Source organism: Salvelinus alpinus, chromosome 16 (assembly GCF_045679555.1).
Source record: "Salvelinus alpinus chromosome 16, SLU_Salpinus.1, whole genome shotgun sequence".
NCBI classification, from domain to species: domain Eukaryota; kingdom Metazoa; phylum Chordata; class Actinopteri; order Salmoniformes; family Salmonidae; genus Salvelinus; species Salvelinus alpinus.
The window spans coordinates 51,863,387-51,883,153 of record NC_092101.1 but is presented as its reverse complement, the minus strand read 5'-3'; the positions used below and the strand labels follow the sequence as shown (position 1 = coordinate 51,883,153).

Here is a 19,767-nt window from a genome sequence, read left to right as displayed (position 1 = left end):
TTTATTGAAGACTCATCTCTTCAGTAGGTCCTATGATTGAGTGTAGTCTGGTCCAGGAGTGTGAAGGTGAACGGAAAGGCTCTGGAGCAATGAACCGCCCTTGCTGTCTCTGCCTGGCCGGTTCCCCTCTCTCCACTGGGATTCTCTGCCTCTAACCCTATTACAGAGGCCGAGTCACTGGCTTACTGGTGCTCTTCCATGCCGTCCCTATGAGAGGTGCGTCACTTGAGTGGGTTGAGTCACTGACGTTGTCTTCCTGTCTGGGTTGGCGCCCCACCCTTGGGTTGTGCCGTGGCGGAGATCTTTGTGGGCTATACTCGGCCTTGTCTCAGGATGGTAAGTTGGTGGTTGAAGATATCCCTCTAGTGGTGTGGGGGCTGTGCTTTGGCAAAGTGGGTGGGGTTATATCCTGCCTGTTTGGCCCTGTCCGGGGGTATCTTCGGATGGGGCCACAGTGTCTCCTGACCCCTCCTGTCTCAGCCTCCAGTATTTATGCTGCAGTAGTTTATGTGTCGGGGGGCTAGAGTCAGTCTGTTATATCTGGAGTATTTCTCCTGTCTTATCCGGTGTTCTGTGTGAATTTAAGTATGCTCTCTCTAATTCTCTCTTTCTTTCTTTCTCTCTCTCGGAGGACCTGAGCCCTACGACCATGCCTCAGGACTACCTGGCATGATGACTCCTTGCTGTCCCCAGTCCACCTGGCCGTGCTGACCTGTTGCACCCTCGACAACCACTGTGATTACTATTATTTGACCATGCTGGTAATTTATGAGCATTTGAACATCTTGGCCGTGTTCTGTTATAATCTCCACCCGGCACAGCCAGAAGAGGACTGGCCACCCCTCATAGCCTGGTTCCTCTCTAGGTTTCTTCCTAGGTTTTGGCCTTTCTAGGGAGTTTTTCCTAGCCACCGCGCTTCTACACCTTCATTGCTTGCTGTTTGGGGTTTTAGGCTGGGTTTCTGTACAGCACTTTGAGATATCAGCTGATGTAAGAAGGGCTATATAAATAAATTTGATTTGGTTAGTAGCTAGGTTAGAAGATAAGTTAGAAGCTAGATTAGTAGCAAGGTTAGTAGCGAGGTTAGTAGATAGGTTAGTAGCTAGGTTAGTAGCTAGATTAGAAGATAGGTTAGAAGCAAGGTTAGTAGCTAGGTTAGTAGCTAGGTTAGTAGCTAGGTTAGAAGATAGGTTAGAAGCAAGGTTAGTAGCTATGTTATTAGATAGGTTAGTAGCTAGGTTAGAAGATAGGTTAGTAGCTATGTTAGTAGCTAGGTTAGTAGCTAGGTTAGAAGCTAGGTTAGTAGCTAGGTTAGAAGCTAGGTTAGAAGATAGGTTAGAAGCTATGTTAGTAGCTAGGTTAGAAGCTTGGTTTACATCAAATTTGCATAAAATAATATGCACATTTTCCCACCAGAGATGTCTTTCCATCAAACAGATTTTTTGCTGATGAAAGTCTGTGTGATGACATAGTGCACATAAAGATAATGTTTGCGGTTAAATTCTCATGTACCGAATGAAAAATACAAGGAAATTGGTTTCCATCGCATTTTCAACTCTGATAGTTTTGTTATATAGCAAATGTGCCCACTCTGGCCTTGGAACGTGAGCTCTAGCCAACAGCTGACAGACACAGTACGGGTAGGCTAGCTACATTATGAGATTATTATGAATAAGAGCAATATTATTTTTATTTGTCAAATGGCAGCCAAGCATCGATCATCATGTCACCAGAATAAGACCCTCAATAATTATTGGAAAGGAGCATCAAGCTCATCACCTTGGACATTCACCACCTTATGAAGTGGGAGGACGAAGCCTAGAGAGGATCCAGACTCAGAGGGGAAGCCCATCTAGAGAGGATCCAGACTCAGATGGGAAGCCCATCTAGAGAGGATCCAGACTCAGATGGGAAGCCCATCTAGAGAGGATCCAGACTCAGATGGGAAGCCCATCTAGAGAGGATCCAGACTCAGAGGGGAAGCCCATCTAGAGAGGAACCAGACTCAGATGGGAAGCCCATCTAGAGAGGATCCAGACTCAGATGGGAAGCCCATCTAGAGAGGATCCAGACTCAGATGGGAAGCCCATCTAGAGAGGAACCAGACTCAGATGGGAAGCCCATCTAGAGAGGAACCAGACTCAGATGGGAAGCCCATCTAGAGAGGATCCAGACTCAGATGGGAAGCCCATCTAGAGAGGATCCAGACTCAGATGGGAAGCCCATCTAGAGAGGATCCAGACTCAGAGGGGAAGCCCATCTAGAGAGGAACCAGACTCAGATGGGAAGCCCATCTAGAGAGGATCCAGACTCAGATGGGAAGCCCATCTAGAGAGGATCCAGACTCAGAGGGGAAGCCCATCTAGAGAGGAACCAGACTCAGATGGGAAGCCCATCTAGAGAGGATCCAGACTCAGATGGGAAGCCCATCTAGAGAGGAACCAGACTCAGATGGGAAGCCCATCTAGAGAGGATCCAGACTCAGAGGGGAAGCCCATCTAGAGAGGAACCAGACTCAGATGGGAAGCCCATCTAGAGAGGAACCAGACTCAGAGGGGAAGTCCATCTAGAGAGGAACCACTCGGAGGGGAAGCCCATCTAGAGAGGATCCAGACTCAGAGGGGAAGTCCATCTAGAGAGGATCCAGACTCAGAGGGGAAGTCCATCTAGAGAGGAACCACTCGGAGGGGAAGCCCATCTAGAGAGGATCCAGACTCAGAGGGGAAGTCCATCTAGAGAGGATCCAGACTCAGATGGGAAGCCCATCTAGAGAGGAACCAGACTCAGATGGGAAGTCCATCTAGAGAGGAACCAGACTCAGAGGGGAAGTCCATCTAGAGAGGAACCAGACTCAGATGGGAAGCCCATCTAGAGAGGAACCAGACTCAGAGGGGAAGCCCATCTAGAGAGGAACCACTCGGAGGGGAAGTCCATCTAGAGAGGAACCACTCGGAGGGGAAGCCCATCTAGAGAGGAACCACTCGGAGGGGAAGCCCATCTAGAGAGGAACCACTCGGAGGGGAAGTCCATCTAGAGAGGAACCAGACTCAGAGGGGAAGCCCATCTAGAGAGGAACCACTCGGAGGGGAAGCCCATCTAGAGAGGAACCACTCGGAGGGGAAGCCCATCTAGAGAGGATCCAGACTCAGAGGGGAAGCCCATCTAGAGAGGAACCACTCGGAGGGGAAGCTCATCTAGAGAGGAACCAGACTCAGAGGGGAAGCCCATCTAGAGAGGAACCACTCGGAGGGGAAGCCCATCTAGAGAGGATCCAGACTCAGAGGGGAAGCCCATCTAGAGAGGAACCAGACTCAGAGGGGAAGCCCATCTAGAGAGGATCCAGACTCAGATGGGAAGCCCATCTAGAGAGAATCCAGACTCAGAGGGGAAGCCCATCTAGAGAGGATCCAGACTCAGAGGGAAAGCCCATCTAGAGAGGAACCAGACTCAGAGGGGAAGCCCATCTAGAGAGGAACCAGACTCAGAGGGGAAGCCCATCTAGAGAGGATCCAGACTCAGAGGGGAAGCCCATCTAGAGAGGAACCACTCGGAGGGGAAGCCCATCTAGAGAGGATCCAGACTCAGAGGGGAAGCCCATCTAGAGAGGAACCAGACTCAGAGGGGAAGCCCATCTAGAGAGGATCCAGACTCAGATGGGAAGCCCATCTAGAGAGAATCCAGACTCAGAGGGGAAGCCCATCTAGAGAGGATCCAGACTCAGAGGGAAAGCCCATCTAGAGAGGAACCAGACTCAGAGGGGAAGCCCATCTAGAGAGGAACCAGACTCAGAGGGGAAGCCCATCTAGAGAGGATCCAGACTCAGAGGGGAAGCCCATCTAGAGAGGAACCACTCGGAGGGGAAGCCCATCTAGAGAGGATCCAGACTCAGATGGGAAGCCCATCTAGAGAGGAACCAGACTCAGATGGGAAGCCCATCTAGAGAGGATCCAGACTCAGATGGGAAGCCCATCTAGAGAGGAACCAGACTCAGATGGGAAGCCCATCTAGAGAGGATCCAGACTCAGATGGGAAGCCCATCTAGAGAGGACCCACTCGGAGGGGAAGCCCATCTAGAGAGGATCCAGACTCAGAGGGGAAGCCCATCTAGAGAGGATCCAGACTCAGAGGGGAAGCCCATCTAGAGAGGATCCAGACTCAGATGGGAAGCCCATCTAGAGAGGATCCAGACTCAGAGGGGAAGCCCATCTAGAGAGGATCCAGACTCAGATGGGAAGCCCATCTAGAGAGGATCCAGACTCAGAGGGGAAGCCCATCTAGAGAGGATCCAGACTCAGAGGGGAAGCCCACCAGAAGCCCATCAGTATGCCAACCATCAGCTCAGTATCATACTGTGGGTATGTCAGCCAATCACCTTTAAGCTCTCCATATTTGTTTTGTTGTTATTGTGGAAGTAGTCTAGGCCGGGGTCGCTAAGGCGACGGTAGTAGTCCTCTTTACTGGGCTGCCACGCCACAGCCTGTCTCCCCCTCACATCCTCCTCTAACAGACCTAGTTCTTCTATTGGCTGGTCTGCTGAGAAGGGCTGGAGAGAGAGAGGAGAGAGGAGAGAGAGAGAGAGAGAGAGAGAGAGAGAGAGAGAGAGAGAGAGAGAGAGAGAAGACAGAGAGACAGAGAGACAGAGAGAGAGAGAGAGAGACAGAGAGACAGAGAGACAGAGAGACAGAGAGACAGAGAGACAGAGAGACAGACAGACAGACAGAGAGACAGAGAGACAGACAGACAGAGAGACAGAGAGACAGAGAGACAGAGACAGACAGAGACAGACAGAGACAGACAGAGACAGACAGAGACAGACAGAGACAGACAGAGACAGACAGACAGACAGACAGACAGACAGACAGACAGACAGACAGACGGACAGACAGAGGGAGAGGGAGAGGGAGAGGGAGAGGGAGAGGGAGAGAGAGAGAGAGAGAGAGAGAGAGAGAGAGAGAGAGAGAGAGAAAGAAGCTCAGATCGGAGAGGTACAATGAGTTCAGGACAGTGTAGAGAGGAGAGGAAAATAAAGAAATAGAGGATTAGGGAGAGGAGAAGAAAGAAACAAACCTTGCATGTATTGGCAGGATTTCAACCCCTGTGGGGATGATGCAGGATATATGGAAGCATTTAGATCTCCCCTAATGAACCTGTAATGTCCTAATGGAGGCCATGCAGAATGCAGATCAAATTCTGCTCTCAAAGGACAGGAATAAAACCCACAACGTCTGTGTTCCAAACGGGACCCTAATTCCCTGTATAGTGCACTACTGTTGACCAGAGCACCTAAGGCTCTAGTGTACAGTATAGGGAATAGGGTGCCATTTGGAACACACTAAACATCAAAGGCAGGGCTGATACGCTGCAGAACACTATTGTGCTTTGTCTTTAAGGAGTGGTCCCAGCCATTTCCTCACTCACGCCACTTTGATGTGGAACAGCCACAAATACGCTGTGACACTGCGGCATTGCTCTCGCTGCGGAGTTAACTTCAAGATGGCGCGGACAGACAAGGTCACCCTGTCCCTAACTCCTAACCGACTTTGCAGTATTTTTGTTGTTGTGTTATTTCTTACATTATTTGCTCAGAACATTTTCTTGCATTATTACCTACAGCCAAAAGCAACTTATGGTTATTAGATTGCCGGTCACCAGCGTTTCGACCAGAATTGTGACTTTCCTGAAGTGGATTCTTTGTTCATACCTCCAGAAGCATTTTCACTCATCTCAGGGGCTGCTCCAAGACATCGCCGACGAAGAAGAGGAATACCGAGTGAGATTTTAGTCCAACTCAGGAGGCGTTCATACTATTCACCGCATACAAGTATATTACTTGCTAATGTTCAGTCCCTGGACAATAAAGTAGACGAGCTCAGAGCGAGGATCTCCTTCCAGGGAGACATCGGGGACTGTAACATACTCTGTTTCCGGAATCATAGCTCTCTCCGGATATACTGTCCCCGTCCATACAGCCAGCGGGGTTCTCCATACATCGCGCGGACAGGAAGGAAGAAAGAACTCTACGGGAAGAAGAAAGGCGGAGATGTATGTTTCATGATTAACTATCATGGTGTGAATATGGTACATACAGGAACTCAAGACCTTTTCTTCCGCCAATCTGGAATATCGCACTATAAAATGCCGACTGTATTATCTCCAGAGAGAATTCTCTTCGGTCATCGTCACGGCCGTGTATATTCCCCCTAAAGTTGACACCGCGACGTCTCTCAAGGAACTACATTGGACTTTGTGCAAACTGGAAAATGCATATCCCGAGGGAGCATTTATTGTAGCTTGGGACCAATAAAGCAAATCTGAGAAAAATGCTACCAAAGTTTTATCAACACATCACTTGCTCTACTTGTTCATCAAGACACTCTTGACCATTGCTACTCCCCCTTTCGGGACGGCTAAGAAGCCCTCTCCTGCCCTACTTTTGAAAAATCAGATCACTCCTCCACATTCTGCTCCTCCTTTCCTATAGGCAGAAACGTAAACAGGAAGTTCCCGTGGTAAGGACTGTTCAATGTTGTTCTGGCCAATCAGAATCTATGCTTCAAGATTGTCTTGATCAAGCGGACTGGGATATGTTCCGGGTTGCCTCTGAGAATAACATTGACGTATACACTGACTCGGTGACAGAGTTCATCAGGAAGTGGTATAGAGGATGTTGTTCCCAGTGTGAGGATTATTCTAACCAAAACCTTCTGAATAGATGGCAGCATTCACGCAAAACTGAAATCGTAGGCCTGATTACCAAGAACAACGAGACAGCCGACAGGGAGGAGGTGAGGGCCCTGGCGGAGTGGTGCCAGGAAAATAACCTCTCCCTCAATGTCAACAAAATGAAGGAGCTGATCGTGGACTTTAGGAGGTAGCAGAGAGAGCACGCACCCATCCACTAGAGGGGGGGGGGGGGGGCTTCAAGTTTCTCAGCGTGCACATCACAACCTGAAATGGTCCATCCACACAGACAGTGTGGTGAAGAAGGCACAACAGCAACTCTTCAACCCCAGGAGGCTGAAGAAATTCAACCTGGCCCCTAGCACCTTCATTAACTTCTGCAGATGCACCATTGAGAGCATCCTGTCGGGCTGTATCACCGCCTGGTATGACAACTGCACCATCCGCAACCACAGGGCTCTTCAAAGGGTGGTGTGGTCAACACGACGCATCACCGGGGGCACACTTGCCTGCCCTCCAAGACATCTAAGGCACCAGGTGTCACAAAAAGCCCAAAAAGATCATCAAGGACCTCAGCCACCTGAGCAATGGCTTGTTCACCTCGCTTCCAGGCGGAGATAGTAAGGGTGCATCAAAGCTGGGACCGACCTACTAGCTGGCCTCCGCCCAGTACCCTGCCCTGAACCTTAGAGCGCTGCTCTATGTACAGTTGAAGTCGGAACTTTACATACACCTTAGCCAACTACATTTAAACTCAGTTTTTCACAATTCCTGAACTTTAATCCTAGTAAACATTCCCTGTCTTAGGTCAGTTAGGATCACCACTTCATTTTAAGAATGTGAAATGTCAGAATAATAGTAGAGAGAATTATTTATTTCAGATTTCTTTTCTTTCATCACATTCCCAGTGGGTCAGAAGTTTACATACACTCAATTAGTATTTGGTAGCATTGCCTTTAAATTGTTTAACTTGAGTCAAACGTTTCGGGTAGCCTTCCACAAGCTTCCCACAATAAGTTGGGTGGATGTTGGCCCATTCCTCCTGACAGAGCTGGTGTAACTGAGTCAGGTTTTTAGGCCTCCTTGCTCGCACACGCTTTTTCAGTTCTGCCCACACATTTTCTATAGGATTGAGGTCAGGGCTTTGTGATGGCCACTCCAATACCTTGACTTTGTTTTCCTTAAGCCATTATGACACAACTTTGGAAGTATGCTTGGGGTCATTGTCCATTTGGAAGACCCATTTGCGATCAAGCTTTAACTTCCTGACTGATGTCTTGAGATGTTGCTTCAATATATCCACATACTTGTCCTGCCTCATGATGCCATCTATTTTGTGAAGTGAAACAGTCCCTCCAGCAGCAAAGCACCCCCACATGATGCTGCCATCCCCATGCTTCATGGTTGGGATGGTATTCTTCGGCTTGCAAGCCTCCCCCTTTTTCCTCCAAACATAAAGATTGTCATTATGGCCAAACAGTTCTATTTTGTTTCATCAGACCAGAGGACATTTCTCCAAAAAGTACGATCTTTGTCCCCATGTGGAGTTGCAAACCATAGTCTGGCTTTTTTTGTGGCGGTTTTGGAACAGTGGCTTCTTCCTTGCTGAACGGCCTTTCAGGTTATGTCGATATAGGACTCGTTTTACTGTGGATATAGATACTTTTGTACCCGTTTCCTCCAGCATCTTCACAAGGCCCTTTGCTGTTGTTCTGGAATTGATTTGCACTTTTCGCACCAAAGTACGTTCATCTCTAGGAGACAGAACTTGTCTCCTTCCTGAGCGGTATGACGGCTGCGTGGTCCCATGGTGTTTATACTTGCGTACTATTGTTTGTACAAATGAACGTGGTACCTTCAGGCATTTGGAATTTGCTCCCAAGGATGAACCAGACTTGTGGAGATCTACACTTTTTTTTCTGAGGTCTTGGCTGATTTCTTTTGATTTTCCCATGATGTCAAGCAAAGAGGTTCAGTTTGAAGGTAGGCCTTGAAATACATCCACAGGTACACCTCCAATTGACTCAAATTATGTCAATTGGCCTATCAGAAGCTTCTAAAGCCATGACATAATTTTCCGGAATTTTCCAAGCTGTTTAAAGGCACAGTCAACTTAGTGTATGTAAACTTCTGACCCACTGGAATTGTGATACAGTGAATTATAAGTGAAATAATCTGTCTGTAAACAATTGTTGGAAAAATGCCTTGTGTCATGCAAAAAGTAGATGTCCTAACCGACTTGCCAAAACTATAGTTTGTTAACAAGACACTTGTGGAGTGGTTGAAAAACGAGTTTTAATGACTCCAACCTAAGTGTATATAAACTTCCGACTTCAACTGAACATAGTCATTGAACATTGGTCACTTAAATAATGTTTACATACTGTTTTACCAGTATGTGTTTGGACACACCTACTCATTCCCCCATTTTTTTTAAACTATTTTCTACATTGTAGAATAATAGTGAAGACATATTAACTATGAAATAACACATATGGAATCACGTAGTAACCAAAAAAAGTGTTAAACAGATCAAAATATATTTGATATTTGAGATTCTTCAAAGTAGCCACCCGTTGCCTTGATGACAGCTTTGCACACTCTTGGCATTCTCTCAGCCAGCTTCATAAGGTGGTCACCTGGAATGCATTTCAATTAACAGGTGTGCCTTGTTAAAAGTTAATTTGTGGAATGTCTTTCCTTCTTAATGCTTTTGAGCCAATCAGTTGTGTTGTAGGGTTGGTATACAGAAGATAGTCCTATTTGGCATTCTCTCAACCAGCTTCATGAGGAATGCTTTTCCAACAATCTTGAAGGAGTTCCCACATACGCATGGAGGAGGAGGTGTGATGGTGTGGGTGAATGGATGATCTCCGTATGTGTGGTTCCTACCGTGAAGCATGGAGGAGGAAGTGTGGGTGCTTTGCTGGTGACACTGTCAGTGATTTATTTAGAATTCAAGGCACACTTAACCAGTATGGCTACCACAGCATTCTGCAGCGATATGCCATCCCATCTGGTTTGCGCTTATTGGGACTATCATTTGTTTTTCAACAGGACAATGACCCAAAACACACTTCCAGGCTGTGTAAGGGATATTTGACCAAGAAGGAGAGTGATGGAGTGCTGCATCAGATTACATGGCCTCCACAATCACCTGACCTCAACCCAAATGAGATAGTTTGGGATGAGTTGGACCGCAGAGGGATGGAAAAGCAGCCAAGTGCTCAGCATGTGGGAACTCCTTCAAGACTGTTGGAAAATAATTCCTCATGATGCTGGTTGAGAGAATGCCTAGCGTGTGCAAGACTGTCATCAAGGCAAAGGGTGGCTACTTTGAATTATCTAAAATCTATTTTGATTTGTTTAACGCTCTTTTGGTTACTACATGATTCCATATGTATTATTTCATAGTTTTGATGTCGTCACTATTCTACAATATAGAAAATAGTAAAAATAAAGAAAAACCCTTGAATGAGTACTCAAACTCAAAACTCAATGACTATGAGGTAAATGTACAGACTGTCAGCATAAAATTGATGGTATTCTCATCCATATTGGGTGAACCGTTTATAAAGTACAGCAGTTTTTTGTACATAGTCCCCCCAATTTAATGGACCAAAATCATTGGGACAAATTCACTTATGTATATTAAAGTAATAAAAAGTTAAGTATTTGGGACCATATTCATTGCACACAACGGCTATATCAAGGTTGTGACTCTATAAATTTGTTGGACAATCCTGAATGAATTGGGAATAATGATGAGTGAGAAAGTTAGACGCACAAATATCATACCCCCCCAAAAATGCTAATCTCCCCTGTTATTGTAATGAGAGGTTAGCATGTCTTGGGGTATGATATAAAATGCTAACCTCCCCTGTTATTGTAATGGTGTGAGGTTAGCATGTCTTGGGGGTATGATATAAAATGCTAACCTCCCCTGTTATTGTAATGAGAGGTTAGCATGTCTTGGGGTATGATATAAAATGCTAACCTCCCCTGTTATTGTAATGGTGTGAGGTTAGCATGTCTTGGGGTATGATATAAAATGCTAATCTCCCCTGTTATTGTAATGAGAGGTTAGCATGTCTTGGGGTATGATATACAATGCTAATCTCCCCTGTTATTGTAATGAGAGGTTAGCATGTCTTGGGGTATGATATAAAATGCTAACCTCCCCTGTTATTGTAATGAGAGGTTAGCCTGTCTTGGGGTATGATATAAAATGCTAACCTCCCCTGTTATTGTAATGAGAGGTTAGCATGTCTTGGGGTATGATATAAAATGCTAACCTCCCCTGTTATTGTAATGAGAGGTTAGCATATCTTGGGGTATGATATAAAATGCTAACCTCCCCTGTTATTGTAATGAGAGGTTAGCATGTCTTGGGGTATGATATAAAATGCTAACATCCCCTGTTATTGTAATGGTGGGAGGTTAGCATGTCTTGGGGTATGATATAAAATGCTAACATCCCCTGTTATTGTAATGGTGAGAGGTTAGCATGTCCTGGGGTATGATATAAAAGGCTAATCTCCCCTGTTGTTGTAATGGTGAGAGGTTAGCATGTCCTGGGGTATGATATAAAAGGCTAATCTCCCCTGTTATTGTAATGGTGAGAGGTTAGCATGTCTTGGGGGTATGATATAAAATGCTAACCTCCCCTGTTATTGTAATGAGAGATTAGCATGTCTTGGGGTATGATATAAAATGCTAACCTCCCCTGTTATTGTAATGAGAGGTTAGCATATCTTGGGGTATGATATAAAATGCTAACCTCCCCTGTTATTGTAATGAGAGGTTAGCATGTCTTGGGGTATGATATAAAATGCTAACATCCCCTGTTATTGTAATGGTGGGAGGTTAGCATGTCTTGGGGTATGATATAAAATGCTAACATCCCCTGTTATTGTAATGGTGAGAGGTTAGCATGTCCTGGGTTATGATATAAAATGCTAACCTCCCCTGTTATTGTAATGGTGAGAGGTTAGCATGTCCTGGGTTATGATATAAAATGCTAACCTCCCCTGTTATTGTAATGGTGAGAGGTTAGCATGTCCTGGGGTAGGATATAACAGGCTAATCTCCCCTGTTATGGTAATGTTGAGAGGTTAGCATGTCTTGGGGTATGATATAAAATGCTAATCTCCCCTGTTATTGTAATGGTGAGAGGTTAGCATGTATTGGGGTATGATATAAAATGCTAATCTCCCCTGTTATTGTAATGGTGAGAGGTTAGCATGTCTTGGGGTATGATATAAAATGCTAATCTCCCCTGTTATTGTAATGGTGAGAGATTAGCATGTCTTGGGGGTATGCTAACCTCCCCTGTTATTGTAATGGTGAGAGGTTAGCGTGCCTTGGGGGTATGATATAAAATGCTAATCTCCCCTGTTATTGTAATGGTGAGAGGTTAGCGTGTCTTGGGGGTATGCTAACCTCCCCTGTTATTGTAATGGTGAGAGGTTAGCGTGTCTTGGGGGTATGCTAACCTCCCCTGTTATTGTAATGGTGAGAGGTTAGCATGTCTTGGGTGTATGATATTATTGCATCTGTAACTTTCTCACTCATGATTATACAAGATTCATTCAGGATTATCCATAATCATTGTAGCATCCACATTAATGTAGAAGTGTTTAAAAATATATTCACATTTTTATTTACAATAAAAGTGACTCCAAAATGATACGATTCATTATTTACCATTAATTTACAGTACTAGTCAAACGTTTGGACACACCTCAATGGTCATTCAATGGTTTTTCTTTATTTTATACATTGTAGAATAATAGTGAAGACATCAAAACTATGAAATAACACATACTAACCAAATATATTTTAGATTAGCCACCCTTTGCCTTGATGCCCCCATTCACATAACGAGTTGCATACAAAAATGGATAAACTTGACTGGCCTGCACAGAGCCCTGACCTCAACCTCATCGAACACCTTTGGGATGAATTGGAAGGCCGACTGCAAGCCAGGCCTATTCGCCCAACATCAGTGCCCGACCTCACTAATGCTCTTGTGGCTGAATGGAAGCAAGTTCCCGCAGCAATGTTCCAACATCTAGTGGAAAGCCTTCCCAGAAGAGTGGAGGCTGTTGTAGCAGCAAAGGGGGGACCAACTCCATATTAATGCCCATGGTATGTGTCCACATACTTTTGATCATGTAGTGTACATTTAGCACCTTGCGAATTGAAGGAAAATTATGAAACACAGAGAGACGAAAGATACATTTAATGTTTTCGAATTTCTTTCTTGGTACATTTTTTGGCGAAGTCTAGCTTCCCTTGACATCCATGAATAACACTGCTTCCAATGTCGTTTTAGAGAATTTGGCAGTACATCTAACCGGCCTCAAAACCACAGACCACATTTATGGTGATGTGTGGGCGAGCGTTTTGCTGATGTCAATGTCAATGCTAGCTGCTATCCGAGCAGCTAACCGATCGCTGCAGCTGTACATAGTCCATCTGTAAACTACCCACCCAATTTACCTACCTCACCCCCCATACTGCTTTTATTTATTTACTTTTCTGCTCTTTTGCACACCAGTATCTCTTCTTGCACATGATCATCTGATGATTTATCACTCCAGTGTTAATCTGCTAAATTGTAATTATTCGATTTATTGCCTACCTCATGCCTTTTGCACACATTGTATATAGATTCTCTTTTTTTCTACCATGTTATTGACTTGTTTATTGTTTACTCCATGTGTAACTCTGTGTTGTCTGTTCACACTGCTATGCTTTATCTTGGCCAGGTCGCAGTTGCAAATGAGAACTTGTTCTCAACTAGCCTACCTGGTTAAATAAAGGTGAAATAAAAATAAAATAAAAAATAAAAATGGTGTGAACAGAGTGCCCCATGGTGGAGGTGGGGTTATGGTATGGGCAGGCATAAGCTACGGACAACGAACACAATTTCATTTTATCGATGGCTATTTGAATGCACAAAGATATCTTGACGAGAACCTGAGGCCCATTGCCGTGTCATTTATCCACCGCCATCACTACATGTTTCAGCATGATAATTAACAGTCTCATGTCGCAAGGATCTGTATACAATTCCTGGAAGCTAAAAAATGTCCCAGTTCTTCAATGGTCTATGTAAGCACCAGACATGTCACCAATTGAGCATGTTTGGGATGCTCTGGATCGACGTGTACGACAGCGTGCTCCAGTTCCTGCCAATATCCAGCAACTTCCCACAGACATTCAAGAGGAGTAAGCCACAATCAACAACCTGATCAACTCTTTGCAAAGTCGCACTGCGTGAGGCAAATGTTGGTCACACCAGATACTGACTGGTTTCCTGATCCACGCCCCTACCTTTTTTTTAAAGGTATCTGTGACCAACATGATGCATATCTGTATTCCCAAGTCATGTGAAATCCATAGATTAGTGCCTCATTTATTTATTTCAATTGACTGATTTCCTTATGCGAACTGTAACTCAGTAAAATGTTCAAAATTGTTGCATGTTGCATCAGTATAGTATCCTACCCCTGGCCTAGTAAATCAACAACAAGCGTTTGACTTAAAAGCCTTGTATCAAATAAATCCATAGCAATCAACAAAATCAATAAGTAACTTACGGCTCAGACCCGAGTGATGCTACGTCCTCCAGTCAGTCAGTTAGTTAGTGATCCAGTCAGTCAGCCCTCAATGATGAAGATGTGACAGAATCTGCCGATACATCACACCCAGTCAGTCAGCCAGCCATCCAGCCTGCCAGATAACCAGGCAGCCAGTCATTCGGGTAGGTGTTTGACACCCCCATGAACACAGACAGCTAGCCTCCACACTGCCCCGAGGGCCGCTCTGCCAGCCAATAAACAATAACACTGATCGGAGAATGGTGTTAATTATTAAGGTGCAGGATGGGATGGCCGGTAATGTCCCTAATGCAGGACAAACCAATTGCTATGTTGCTGTAGCACCGAACAAAGGAAGAGAACTGTCCCAATGGCATCCTATTCCCTTTATAGTGCACTACTTTTGACCAGGACCCATAGGGAATAGGGTGTCATTTGGTACGACACCTAAATCTGTCAAAGCTGCTGGAAAAGAGACATTTTATACACAAAATGTATGTGGACACGAATTCAAATGAATGGATCGGATATTTCAGCCACACCCGTTGCTGACAGGTTTATAAAATCGAGCACACAACCATGCAATCTCAATAGACAAACACTGGCAGTAGAATGGCCTTACTGAAGAACTCAGCGACTTTCAAAGTGGCACAGTCATAGGATGCCACCTTTCCAACAAGTCAGTTCGACAAATTTCTGCCTCGGTCAACTGTAAGTGCTGTTATTTTGAAGTGGAAACATGTTTCTGCTGATCATTATCCCCGTTTCATCAGATCATTAATCCTGTTTCAGCCGATCCGTATCCCCGTTTCAGCCGATCCGTATCCCCGTTTCAGCCGATCCGTATCCCCGTTTCAGCCGATCCGTATCCCCGTTTCAGCCGATCCGTATCCCCGTTTCAGCCGATCCGTATCCCCGTTTCAGCCGACCCTCATCCCCGTTTCAGCCGACCCTCATCCCCGTTTCAGCCGACCCTCATCCCCGTTTCAGCCGACCCTCATCCCCGTTTCAGCCGACCCTCATCCCCGTTTCAGCCGACCCTCATCCCCGTTTCAGCCGACCCTCATCCCCGTTTCAGCCGACCCTCATCCCCGTTTCAGCCGACCCTCATCCCCGTTTCAGCCGACCCTCATCCCCGTTTCAGCCGACCCTCATCCCCGTTTCAGCCGACCCTCATCCCCGTTTCAGCCGACCCTCATCCCCGTTTCAGCCGACCCTTATCCCTGTTTTAGCCGACCCTTATCCCTGTTTCAGCCGACCCTTATCCCTGTTTTAGCCGATCCTTATCCCTGTTTCATGATTTATGTTTGATGGAGCTGATGGATGTGAAGGCCTTTTCTTGACTTTCCTATGTAAGAAATAAATAAAACACATTTCAAGAAGTCCACTGTCTTTGTGTGTGAATGAAGAGCGGAAGTCCTAGTCTGTGTCCCAAATCGCACCCTATTCCCTATATAGTGCACCATAAAGAGAATAGGTGCGATTTGGGACAAAGCCCTCAATGCGTGTAAAATAAACCCAACACCACAAGGTTGTTTATTTGATTGCAGCTGTTTCTGAAGGAGAGGCACTACTGCCGGTAAGAGGTGAGCAGAGCTGCTGGCTGGCTGGCTGGCTGGCTGACTGGATGGCTGCTGACTGGCTGGCTGACTGACTGGATAGCTGAATGGCTGGCTGACTGACTGGATGGCTGGATAGCTGGCTGACTGGATGGCTGCTGACTGGCTGACTGACTGGATGGCTGGCTGGATGGCTGACTGACTGGATGACTGCTGGCTGGCTGGCTGACTGACTGGATGGCTGGATAGCTGGATGACTGGCTGACTGACTGGATAGCTGGATGGCTGGCTGACTGACTGGATAGCTGGATGGCTGGCTGACTGGATAGCTGGCTGACTGACTGGATGGCTGGCTGACTGGATAGCTGGATGGCTGGCCGACTGACTGGATGGCTGGCTGATTGACTGGATGGCTGGCTGATTGACTGGATGGCTGGATAGCTGGCTGACTGGATAGCTGGATGGCTGGCTGACTGACTGGATGGCTGGATAGCTGGCTGACTGACTGGATGGCTGGATAGCTGGATGGCTGACTGACTGACTGGATGGCTGTAGCAGAACGCTAGCTAAATAAGGAGGAGGGAAGGTGACCTCTTTAGGAGAAAACCAAACATCAGGAAATGCCTAGTACGCAACTCTCTGGCCACCAGGCCCGTTAAAGCTGCAGATCGGGAAACGAGACAAAGTGACGGACAGACACTTTAGAACAGACAGAAACACTACAACCATGTGAGCTACACGAACAGAAACCCTACAACGCTGTGAATTACACAGTGCTCTGTGAACGTGTGACACTAAAGGACGTGTAATTAAAACGACGTAGTGGAATTATACTGCAAGATATTTCACAGAACTACTGTTCGCAATGCCTTCAATTTCATGGGATTAAATAGATTAAAAAGTCTTAGTTGAGAACATTTCACCAAAGCCCTATTTTAATCTAATCTGCGGAGAAAACAACCCATTCCACCATAATATGATATGCTATGTGTAATGTGTGATCTGGAAACAGAACAGGACACACAATCAAACCGAGGACGACGTGTGTTTGAAGCCAACATGACATCTCTGCTCCTGAGGGATAGAGTTTCCGGTTCCAGGCTTCACAACCACGGGTAAAAATGATGAAACCGAAGCCCTCAGATCTCATAACCGGCTCAGGCCCCTAGGCCAGGCCCTCTCCCCGCCACCTGAGCTTCCTATCTGGGGTAACTGATAGGCCCCAGGGGCTCACGGCGGCTCCAAACCACAGCTGCAACACTGCAGCGCCAGGAGCCCCACAGTTAATTAGCTGTCCCATTGTTAACAAGAGGAAGGAGGGTTATTTTAGGTGGAGGGGAGGTGAGGCTAACTCCGTCAGCCAAGCCTCGCTGGGTACTCTCCAAATGGCACCCTATTCCCTATATAGTACACTACTATTGTTACTGTTCCTGTGAAGGGGACACATCACTGTGTATCTATGGGCTGTCAGGTAGAGCTGCTGTTACTGTGAAGGGGACACATCACTGTGTATCTATGGGCTGTCAGGTAGAGCTGCTGTTACTGTGAAGGGGACACATCACTGTGTATCTATGGGCTGTCAGGTAGAGCTGCTGTTACTGTGAAGGGGACACATCACTGTGTATCTATGGGCTGTCAGGTAGAGCTGCTGTTACTGTGAAGGGGACACATCACTGTGTATCTATGGGCTGTCAGGTAGAGCTGCTGTTACTGTGAAGGGGACACATCACTGTGTATCTATGGGCTGTCAGGTAGAGCTGCTGTTACTGTGAAGGGGACACATCACTGTGTATCTATGGGCTGTCAGGTAGAGCTGCTGTTACTGTGAAGGGGACACATCACTGTGTATCTATGGGCTGTCAGGTAGAGCTGCTGTTACTGTGAAGGGGACACATCACTGGGTAACTATGGGCTGTCAGGTAGAGCTGCTGTTACTGTGAAGGGGACACATCACTGGGTAACTATGGGCTGTCAGGTAGAGCTGCTGTTACTGTGAAGGGGACACATCACTGGGTAACTATGGGCTGTCAGGTAGAGCTGCTGTTACTGTGAAGGGGACACATCACTGGGTAACTATGGGCTGTCAGGTGGAGCTGCTGTTACTGTGAAGGGGACACATCACTGGGTAACTATGGACTGTCAGGTAGAGCTGCTGTTACTGTGAAGGGGACACATCACTGGGTAACTATGGGCTGTCAGGTAGAGCTGCTGTTACTGTGAAGGGGTCACATCACTGGGTAACTATGGGCTGTCAGGTAGAGCTGCTGTTACTGTGAAGGGGACACATCACTGGGTAACTATGGGCTGTCAGGTGGAGCTGCTGTTACTGTGAAGGGGACACATCACTGGGTATCTATGGGCTGTCAGGTAAAGCTGCTGTTACTGTGAAGGGGACACATCACTGGGTAACTATGGGCTGTCAGGTGGAGCTGCTGTTACTGTGAAGGGGACACATCACTGGGTAACTATGGGCTGTCAGGTGGAGCTGCTGTTACTGTGAAGGGGACACATCACTGGGTAACTATGGGCTGTCAGGTGGAGCTGCTGTTCCTGTGAAGGGGACACATCACTGGGTAACTATGGGCTGTCAGGTGGAGCTGCTGTTACTGTGAAGGGGACACATCACTGGGTAACTATGGGCTGTCAGGTGGAGCTGCTGTTACTGTGAAGGGGACACATCACTGGGTAACTATGGGCTGTCAGGTAGAGCTGCTGTTACTGTGAAGGGGACACATCACTGGGTAACTATGGGCTGTCAGGTGGAGCTGCTGTTACTGTGAAGGGGACACATCACTGGGTAACTATGGGCTGTCAGGTAGAGCTGCTGTTACTGTGAAGGGGACACATCACTGGGTAACTATGGGCTGTCAGGTGGAGCTGCTGTTACTGTGAAGGGGACACATCACTGGGTAACTATGGGCTGTCAGGTGGAGCTGCTGTTACTGTGAAGGGGACACATCACTGGGTAACTATGGGCTGTCAGGTGGAGCTGCTGTTCCTGTGAAGGGGACACATCACTGGGTAACTATGGGCTGTCAGGTAGAGCTGCTGTTACTGTGAAGGGGACACATCACTGTATCTATGGGCTGTCAGGTGGAGCTGCTGTTACTGTGAAGGGGACACATCACTGGGTAACTATGGGCTGTCAGGTGGAGCTGCTGTTACTGTGAAGGGGACACATCACTGTGTATCTATGGGCTGTCAGGTAGAGCTGCTGTTACTGTGTATTTATGGGTGTGAATAACTGTGGACGTGGTGGATTGAGGCGAGCACACACAATACACACACACACACACACATCCACGCAGCAATACACACATTCACACAGCAAAAATAAAAGGACTAGTTTCGAGGCTTTAAAAGTGTTCTTACGCTATGATTTGGAACATTCAAAGCAACTGGGACACGTCCATGGTTGTCATGGTTGTCACCTTAGCTTGCTACATAACTTCAGAGAGTGACAGGAAGCACGAGCACCACCACCAATCAGCCTACACCACTGCTCACACACACACACACCTGTTGTTACTATGACAACTAGCGTAGCCGTGTCAGCTAATGACTGCTGCTTGAACACGTGTGATTCGGTCACTTGTAACTTGTTGTTTTGGACAGTCAACTATTCCAAAATAGATTTGAAAAAACAAAACTGATTGGAGCATTGAGGCCTGTAGTGTGAACAAGGCTGAAGGTCTGAACACTACACACATGGACCCTCCCCCTAACCCGGACCACGCTGGGCCAATTGTGCACCGCCAGAGATCAGGAGTCCCATAAGGAGGCGCAAAATTGGCCCAGCATCACCCATGTTAGAGAAGGGGTTGGGGGGGGGGGGGGCTTTACAAGTAGGCCATCATTGTAAATAATAATTTGTTCTTAACGGACTTGCCTAGTTAAATAAAAACTCAAATAAGTAAATG

The 19,767-nt window shown here is 46.6% G+C and overlaps 1 protein-coding gene across 1 annotated transcript in view; it reads right to left on the bottom strand.

Moving 5' to 3' along the window:
• espnla (espin like a) overlaps positions 1-19,767 on the bottom strand; it is a 46,891-nt gene that overhangs the window by 9,839 nt on the left and 17,285 nt on the right. The window contains exon 6 of the mRNA XM_071346578.1: positions 4,373-4,543. Coding sequence (XP_071202679.1) covers positions 4,373-4,543 — 171 coding nt within the window. The remainder of the gene's footprint in view (positions 1-4,372; positions 4,544-19,767) is intronic.